This window comes from Macrobrachium nipponense, chromosome 9, assembly GCF_015104395.2.
Source record: "Macrobrachium nipponense isolate FS-2020 chromosome 9, ASM1510439v2, whole genome shotgun sequence".
Taxonomy (NCBI): domain Eukaryota; kingdom Metazoa; phylum Arthropoda; class Malacostraca; order Decapoda; family Palaemonidae; genus Macrobrachium; species Macrobrachium nipponense.
This window is the reverse complement of record NC_061110.1, coordinates 105,684,146-105,694,145: the sequence shown is the minus strand read 5'-3', so window position 1 is coordinate 105,694,145 and position 10,000 is coordinate 105,684,146. Positions and strand designations below refer to the sequence as shown.

General features: G+C 33.7%; 1 protein-coding gene across 1 annotated transcript in view; it reads right to left on the bottom strand.

The window, feature by feature from the left end:
• The window catches only part of LOC135218169 (ankyrin repeat and SOCS box protein 2-like), a 32,042-nt gene extending 23,723 nt beyond the window's left edge, over positions 1 to 8,319 (bottom strand). Inside the window, exons 1-2 of the mRNA XM_064254319.1 lie at positions 7,821 to 8,319; positions 6,979 to 7,079 (exon numbers count right to left, since the gene is read on the bottom strand). Coding sequence (XP_064110389.1) covers positions 6,979 to 7,079; positions 7,821 to 8,319 — 600 coding nt within the window. The remainder of the gene's footprint in view (positions 1 to 6,978; positions 7,080 to 7,820) is intronic.
• Between the last annotated feature and the right edge of the window lie 1,681 nt (positions 8,320 to 10,000).

Here is a 10,000-nt window from a genome sequence, read left to right as displayed (position 1 = left end):
TGCTAGAATCATAATTCCAAGAAGCATAAGAAAGCAGGAAATGGTCACTTTCTTCAACTTGGACGGCCAATCTCTCTTAATTTCTTTCATTCTATCAAGACTGGACAAGACAAAAGCCAAAGACCAGTTCACTGGTTTTGAATGACAATGGAACTACGGTGCTTGAATAGTTGAACTACTTTTCTTTTCGTTTCTTAGTACCATCAAAATAATTTGTTGGACTTACCCCTCATAATTTTAGTGATAAACCTCATAGTACGATTTAGTTATCACACAACAAAGAAGAGTGAACTGAACAACGATTATAGATAATACAGAAAATATACCATTGGTTTACGGGATATATATTTAACACAATTTATGAAAAAACATGAAAAAGTTAATGAGAAACAAAAGGCTTATATAGTTAGTGACCCTAGATACAAAAAATTACGAGATCTTCTCTATTTCCTCCGAATAGCGGCTTTTTCCTTGTGCTACTTAAACAGGCTAGTAAAGCGCCTATAGAGGTCATGATCAAATACAGAGCCAAAATTGGTGTATATATTTGAATTTTACAGATAAACTATGATACCATAGTCATCAAAGTCATTAACGATTTCTCTCTCTCTCTCTCTCTCTCTCTCTCTCTCTCTCTCTCTCTCTTGAAGAAAGCAAGCTTTCGTCTGGAGCTGCCAGACATCCTCGGGCTGGGAAGCTGAGGGTGGACTAATTTCTTAATTATTATTACTATTTATTAATAATAATAATAATAATCAATAATAATAATAATAATAATAATAATAATAATAATAATAATAATAATAATAATAATAATAGAATCCGTTATTTCAGCCAGCCTCAGGGCCATATACATGGAATAAACATAGAGACAATAACTATACACACTAGATTAAATTATAAAAATGATCATCGGCAATATCCAGACAGTGGTTGAAGCGGTAGTAACAATAGCATTATTCATAATAATGGTGATGGCAGTAATGATATTGAGAATAATAGTAAAAATAGTAGAAATTAAAACAGTTAAAAAGCAGACAGTATGCAGTTAAACACCATTCAGCTGAGGAAATTGAACTTGCTTTAGAAGTCTACTTAGCAAGGCTTTTGTTTTTAAAATTTTGATTTTGAAATTCAGAATTATATATAGATTGATAACATAGAGGAAAACAATAAATGACACTTCTATTTCAAAAAGTAGGTAACAAAAGAGAGGTAACTCAGGTATATAGAGACTATTTTGTTAAACATTTACCATACATTACTCATTTTTTTCTAAGATTATTCGTACTTCCGTTAATTATATCCATATCCATTAAAGTACAATACAGAACTTTCACCTATCTATAATGATATGGGTTTTAGTTTTCCATATACCCTGTTATAGCGTGTACATAAATGTTCAACTGCCTACGTAGCCTGCAGTACGGCCAGCTTGTGTAAGTTTTGCCGTTTCCTTGTTTTGATATTTTGTACACTATCATTTACGTACACAAATTTTTCTGTATTTATTTAACCCATTTTACAGTTTTCATCAATGTTTACGTAAATATAATTTTCATTTGTCACTGAAGTCCTGATTTCTCCTGGAGAAGATGAAATTATCATCAACTAAAATATTCCCCTTCGATTAACATATATGAAAATATATTAATTCCACCACAGAGAAAATTGGACATTGAAAGACATTGGTAGCTTAATGCATGCATATGAATCCCGTTGTGATAAAATTCATTTACATAAAATCATTTATTTATTTGGGTAAATATTAAGACGTACAGCAAGGAGATTTGTGTTTGTCATCTGAAGAAAAGGAAACCATTTGAATTTGTTAGCACACAGTTTCATCCGGTATGATACGGTTTTTCACAGCACGTCGACTGGGTAAACGTTCTGTTTGGAAATAACCTCCTTTACAACGGCAATCGATTCCCGTGGGACTTGAGGGAAAGGTTAAATTACCTGGCCTTGACTTTTGCAACCGTTACAGTCCCTGGCGGCCATGGTGACCTTGAGCGTGTCAGAGATCTCAATGTGAATATTCTCCAGTACTCCGTTTGAATTTAATTTGAATCTAACTAAAGGGTTTCATTGTTGTGTTCTAAACATTACAGTTTTCTTTTTGTTTAACGGTGGAATTCCACATTCTTCGACGCGTGTATGCAAAAGTAAAGAAAAATAGTAAGAGAAGCATGACCCTGGAATGACGGTCAGTTCGGGAATGAGACTGTCATACCGTGAATGAGGATGAGGGGGGGGGGGGGGGGGCAATTTAAAGGATTAAGAAGCCAGAAGTGGAAGCAGGTCAGGAGAAGGAAAGGGTCTGGTGAGACCCTTGTGGCATCAGTATCCATTTCCAGATGTTTCGTATAATGTCTGTATCACCTGGTATGATCCAGTTTTCTTTTACCCACCTATAAGTCGGGAAAAGGCCTTTTCCAGGAAGATCGTCCTTTAAAGCAACAATCCTTGACCGACGGATTTTAGGACAAGAGTCCTTATAGCATAACGGTTATGATGACCTTGAGCGCGTTAGAGATTTCAAATAGATTAGTCTCAACAGAACGTCAGTTGAACTTAATGCGGGTTTTTAGTAAAAGGACGCCATTGTTGTAATCTGAGCGATGCAATTTTTTTTACTTTACCCTAAAATGCATTTTTAAAAAATTTTGTCAAGTTTAGGAAAACGGAGAATGACAAGATTGAAAAGCCAAATGAGTTGGGTAGCCAGGATTAGACGGAGTAGAAAGAAACGCACTGACGAGACTATTCATTGTTTGCTACAGATTGTTTAACAAAAGTCTCGATTTCCAGGAGTGCGTATTAAAATTCCATGTCCCAAATACGTTAACACGACAGGTAAAGCTTAATTTTTTTCCGTTTTTTTTTTGTGTGTGACTTTCATTCCTTTGTCTTTTACAGTTCCTTCGACGTATTCTGCGTTTATTTATTTATTTATTTATTTATTTATTTATTTATTTATTTATTTATTTATTTATTTATTTATGTATACATTGCTTTATTTATTTATCTATCTACCTATATGTCTATCTATCTATCTTTCTATCTATCATTAAGTGTCTTTATAAGAATTTTACTAAGTTTTTTAGACATGAATAACAGAAAATTATTTTACATCATTACATGTTACTGCATTACGTTACAAGTCTCATATAATGAGCTGATGAATATCTGCCTCTTGGGATAAAATGTCACTCATTTTATTAAACGTGTTGTGATAAACACTGAAAAATTAGAGAATGTAACTCATGAAATAATGGCAACAATTACTGGAAATAAAAGGATTTGGTGAACCAAACCGAGGAGCAAATACCTGAATATAGCAGTCTCTCTCTCTCTCTCTCTCTCTCTCTCTCTCTCTCTCTCTCTCTCTCTGGTCTAGGGCAAAAAATGTATCCAAAAATGATATGCAAGCGTTGGCCCTGATAAACTGTAGTATATCAGTATTGCATAAATTTACTAAAACAATAAAATTTTGCGTTTGTGTAAGTACATATAAATATCAAGATTAAAATCAATGCGCTTTTGTAACAAGAGAACAGAAACATTTTCATATAAACGCTTTCAAAATTTCACTTTCAGATACATCAAATCGTAATTGTTGCTGTAGCTGGCTCTAAAATTATAAGATACGATTATATGAATTAATCTAGCTTGAACCAATATACGTTCTTGAGCAATTTGAGATTTTCCGCAAGGAATAGGCAAGCAATTCATATAAGAGATGCGACAAAAGTCTTCTTTGGAAACTATTTTGATTTTTATTAAGGTGTTTACAGTTTGAGTATTTCTCAGAAGTTGTAGTTTTCATCCTAGTAGTAGGTCTGGTTCTTTCTACTCTGCAAGTGACCATATATTGATTGACTGATTGGTTGATTTATGGAAATTTGGCACAAAGTTGAGAAATGGGGCTCTATCAACCATTCAGTATGGGTATGATACAGTTGTGGGTTCCAAGTAACGGTGACAAGATCTTAGCGATATATTTCGAATGTTTATATGAAATTGAACCAACAGTACTGATAATAAGCCGCATAGGGTTATTTTCTTTGTGCGTTTTGACTAATCCATACAGGTAAGGTAGCAAAGGAGATTTGACTGAGAATTTGCCTAGTAGTTCTGTTTTATCTTTAAGGATATATTTCACTGTGCTATTGAAGTTTTTTATGACTTGATCAAGGGAATTTTTTGTTAGTTTTTTTATAAGTCACATCATCATCCATTAGGGCTTGCGTACGTGATATGTAGTCAGCTTTATCTAAAATTACTATACTATTTGACTTATCAGCTTTTGTAATGTGGATAGTATTGCCCTTTTCAAGATCGGTCAAACTTTTCTTATAGCGAGCAGGGAAGTTACTTTCAGCTTAACATTGGCAGCTCCGTAAACAATACCTTTAATTAGTCAACATGATTTGAGGAATATTCACAATATTTTTCAAATTTACTTAGGGATGACGCAATCATTAAAGAAGAAGTTCGAATCGTTATAAAGAAAAATAAACCATGTCCAAGCGCAATCACAACATTTTCACTTATTTGTTTACTTGATAGATAGGTTTACGACACAATCTTGACGTGCACAACTAGTCCAATCACTGCTATCAATAAGATTTTTGAGTTTTCTGTCGAGTTTCCTTTTCAGGGCAATAGCTCTCGTGAAAATAATTGCAATGCAAATGACACAGTTAACCCGGAATGGAAGCGACCTTTGCTTCAGTTGTAGAAACAGGAACAAATGATAAAAAGCTTTCAGTTGCTAACCAGCAAGGCTACATTAATTTTGTTCTTTATTTTCTGGAACAATGAACAACGTGCAATACCTTCCCAAACATTTGTCCCTTGAGCAGAACGTATTCAGCACATTTCATGGTATGGGAAATGAATTAAACTCAGAAGATTTATTCCTTTGATAGAACTAAAACCAAATACAAATCAAATTCATATCCTGCTCTTATAGTATTAGAATATATCAGGCATCTTTAAAAATAAAAAATTATCTAAGTGGTCTACTATTTAAAGTGTGGAATATATTAAAAGAGACTAGCAAAATTAATGTGCCTGGATCTCTTCTTCTCCCCAAAAGAAGATAACCATAAAAAAATCTTGAGGTAAAGTTGAGGTAAAGAACGCCTCTCATTTTAATGGGAGAACTGCACCTCAATCTTGCCTGTTAAAAGGTTATATCCTTCCTGATACATTAAGAATGGGAGCACAGGGAAAGCCTGCAGCTATGTACCAAGAGATTTCTATTAAATTTTCCTGCTTCCCAGGAATCATTTCCTCTCCATCCTCCGCTCTCCAAGTGGTACAAAGAGAAGGAAAGGTTTCCCAGAATGTATTTACATAAGATTGGTAGAAAAACGGTGCAGTCACGAGTAAAGGCAATCGTAAATAAATAGATATTTCTAGATGAAAAGGCGAATGGGGGACCTATGTTTATACCATAAAAGGGCTCTCGATTAGACTGCTGTATGATTTAGAAGAGAGAGAGAGAGAGAGAGAGAGAGAGAGAGAGAGGAGCAGGCAAAATAGGAAGGAGATTAAAGTAACCATAGCCTCAGGGTTTGTCTCAAGACATTCAAAGGTCTGTCACGCACGTGTCAGTTGTTGTATTTGTAAAACTGGCAATAGGGCAAATATTGTAACGCCTCGCCAGAGAGGTCTCGTCGAGGTGTCAGGACTATTGCTGTTTATACCATTTCCATAACGTTAGTCCCTCGTTTGAGGTTTTGTGTGAGACCCCTCGTTTACTGTATCCTCGCAGGCTTTCCACACCGCTCCTGTCACAATAGCAGATTGGGGTTTAATATTAAGATAGTAAAGTGACGCTCACCTTCTAATTGCCTTAGGTCGTGGAAAACTGAGGTCTGGCAGAGTGGCAAAAAATCATGCCACATATATCTTCCATAAAAAAAAAAAAAAAATCTAGAGAAAATATCTGAAATCAAATATGTTTTCAACGTCTGTTTTTCAAACTCATGGCTATACCTTAAAAAAATTTAACTTGAGTAAGCCCTATAAATCCATATTCAATATCTGAATCAGAAGTTTGTCATCAAGGGAATTCTTTATTCGCCCTATCCTAATGACTTAGTGCGTTATGGACTGTAGAAAAATGATTTATTTGGTGTATTTTGCCCATTATGTATATATTTATTTGGTAAATTTTGTCTCTTGGGTACATATTCTACACTTTTATATTTAGTAAGTTATTTTTTTTTATCAGCAACATTTCCCCATTGGCCCTTTTGTGCAGGGGCCATTATTTAAAAAGGACATCAAGATCATCGTAACTTAATTCTACAGGTCGAAAATGATACGAAAATTTATTAACGATAATCGATAAATTTCGACTTAGTTTGAACGTATCAGCAGATTTATATAACTTGCTAGGTTTTTTTTATTCATCGATTCTCTGATGTCACGTTAAAAGGTCCATGATTTTAAAACACGTTAACCGCCATGCGAACCACCGGTGGTACAATTGTGAATAAGACATAAACGCCACATGTACCACCAGTGGTTCAATTTTGATTTTTTATACTTTTTTCATTTTTATTTAGATAAATTAGTAAAAAGGGTTATAAATACCATAGTCTGCATGCAAATCAAAGTTTATTAATTGAATTTTATAAAAGTGAAAAAAATAAAAGCAATTCTTTTAATTATAATGGAAAAAAAAAATAATAGGCATTCATGATAGCACATTACACATATTATGCAAAAGCTCCATATCTGAAACTTTTCAGTATATAGATATATATAGCATTTCATATGCACCAAAGAAACATTAGTACTCCTTTGAATGAAGTCTTTCAAAAGCATGATGGGCATAAATGAGGCTTGCCTTCACATTGACCACACACTGTCTTTACTCTTCTTGCTTGCGTGCTGCGATTGGCTTCCTTCATTCTTACTAAGTAACTCATAGCAACCTCTGCCATCTTTTCTCACATCTCTACATTTTCCATCTAACTCAACTAAAACATGAAGTGACCTTTTCCTCCCAATGGGTGAAAAATCCTTTCCAATCTTTATATCTTCAGTTGGTTTACCTGTCAAAAGTGAGAGTACTACAGATTCTCTAAATTTCTTATTGAAATTGTTTGTTGTGTGAAAACTTGTTGAAGAGAATATATGAATTTACTATAGCTGTCCCAAGAAGAAGCTCAAAAGCTGCTTTCTTGTACCACTTCTTAACTTTTCTGAGGGGTGAGTAATATGAGGCCATGTGGTCAGAGTAGTCCACTCCTTTTTTGGCTGCATTATAATCCAAGATACATTGCGGCTTTTCTCTCTCTATACCACGTTTTATTTTACCAGTTTTGACTAATTCTTTGGTATATTCAGGGAAAAAACCAGTTTGTTAGCATAAGAACATCACGTTGATCCTTCCACTTTATAACTTTTATGCCTTCAGAATTCTGCTGTCCTGCTACTTCACCTTTTTTTCAGTTTTTTGCGTGGCACAGATTTTGGAACATACTTTCTGTTCACTCTCAGTGTTCCACAGACATAAGTTGATTTTCCTAAAAGGTGCCTAGACAATGGCACTGAAGAATAGAAATTGTCTATATAAAGTGTTCTACCTTCACTAAGAAGTCCATCCATTAGTGCCCGAGTTATATACTCTGCATGTTCTATTCCTGGAGCATTATCACCTTTCCCTTTGTAAATCATGAATTCCCAAGTATATCCATCCACTGAGCACAATTTATAGACTTTCAATCCATATTTGTGACTTTTACTTGGATTATATTGCCGTAATATTGTTCGACCTCTAAATAAAACCATACTTTCATCTATTACAACCTTCTCACCAGGTGTGAATTTTTTAAAGTTTCTTGACAAAAGCTGAATCAGTGGCCGCAGTTTGAAAAGTCTATCACTTCCATCTGAGCGACTATTATCTGCAAAGTGTATAAATCGTAGGATCAGCTCAAATTTATTCCTAGCCATGGTTGTCTTTATAAGATCAACTCCATACATTTTGCTCCTACTCCAGTAGCTCTCAAAAGTTGGCTGCTTATTCAGACCCATGAGAATAAAGATACCAAAGAACTTTTCAATGTCTTGTTTGGTTACTGGTTTCCAAGCTTTCATCTTAGAGTGCCTAGTAATAGGCTTCATTGCTGCAGTAGTATCATAAAATCTATTAGTTTCAATTACTATCAAATCAAAGATCTCATCAGTAACAAATAATTTATACACATCAAGTGGAAGAATTCTCCATCTGAAGTAGATGGCATGTGTATTTCTCTTCTCTAGCTGTACATAAAAGCTACTAGCATCCATTGCGTTCCTAAAGAAGAAATATATATATATATATATCATATATATATATATATATAATATATATATATATATATATATATAATATATATATATATGTATATATATATATAGATATATATATATATATATATATATATATATATATATATATATATATATATATATATATATATATATATATATGTATATAGTATATACAGTATATTACAACGCAAAGACAAATGACATTTTGTTTTATAAGAAAAACAGTCGTCTGTATACTTTAGTGATAATCATTGCAAAGAAGAATAGTAAATAAATAAAGATAAAAAAATATATAACAATCAAAGAATAATATACTATTAGGTTTCTGTAGATCATGATCTCATGTGAATGTAAATCACTTGTAGGCCTAAATGAGAGAAGTAATCCAAATATCACAGAGAGAGAGAGACCGATACAAATCACATATATATATATATATATATATATATATATATATATATATATATATATATATATATATATATAAAAGCTTTGTAACTAGTTAAAAATTAAAATGGATTGTTATAGCGTGAACCATCGGTGTACAATGAGACTGAGGAATGAACGGCATTTGACAATAGCATCGCCAATTGAACCATCGGTGACCAATTTATCTATGATCCACCGATGGCGCATTTGGCGTCGGAGAAAGAAAAATGTATACATGTTGCCTTATGAACCCACATGTGTCTCAAGGTTTTTACAATCTCTTACCTTCTCCACTATCTTGCAGATAAACAACGTGTTCCCTGTTCGCTGTGACAAACGTACTGAGAAGGATAGGACATTGTAGTTATGGCGGCAGGGAGAAATTGATGAATTGCCTTATGGCGGTTAACGTGTTAATGACTGTCTTATCATGCTTTTTCATAAATTGTGTTAAATATATATCACCTAAACCAACTCTATACTTTTTCTCTTACCTCTATGGAATATTAAAAAAAGAAGAGTGCTGTTCAGTTCATTTCTTGTTTGTTAAATCGAAACTACTATGAGATTCAGGGCCTCTGTAACACGGTTTTTTGGATTTTGCTCCTTATCGAAGCATCGGATTGTAGCTGAAAGTTGACATATGTATATTTTACAACCACACACCAAATTTTGTTTTCAGCATTATCAATAACCTAAACCCGATTGTTTTAATTTTTATCGAGTAAAAAATGTTCTAGCCGACGCCATGGCCAATGATTGCGAGCCAAGAGTCGAAAAACATTCATTACATAAGCAAAGTAAACATAGTTTTACAAAATGTCCGCCCCGCCATCCACCAGACAGAAAACCCATTCACCTTATTCCATCGGCTCTGAAACCCATAGTAGTCAAGAATGGCTAACAGGATTTGGAATTGTCCCCGTGGTTGCAAAAATTGTATTTGTTTTACGACTTGCAACTTTATACAGTCAAAGAAAGTCCGTGGCCATACTTACTATAGCCTGAATAGGTAGTTATTCAGTTTCTAGTTTAAATCCAATGTTTTTGGTCTTTTTTGTATTTAGCGTAATGTGATTATAATACTTGTAATGTCATTCAGGATTTGAACATTTCCATTAACTATTCACTATGCCACCAAGAGAGAGAGAGAAAGAGAGAGATGTATGTAAACAGTCTTTATATAATTATTTTTTTTGTTTTTTTAAAATAAGATTATTATCTAAAG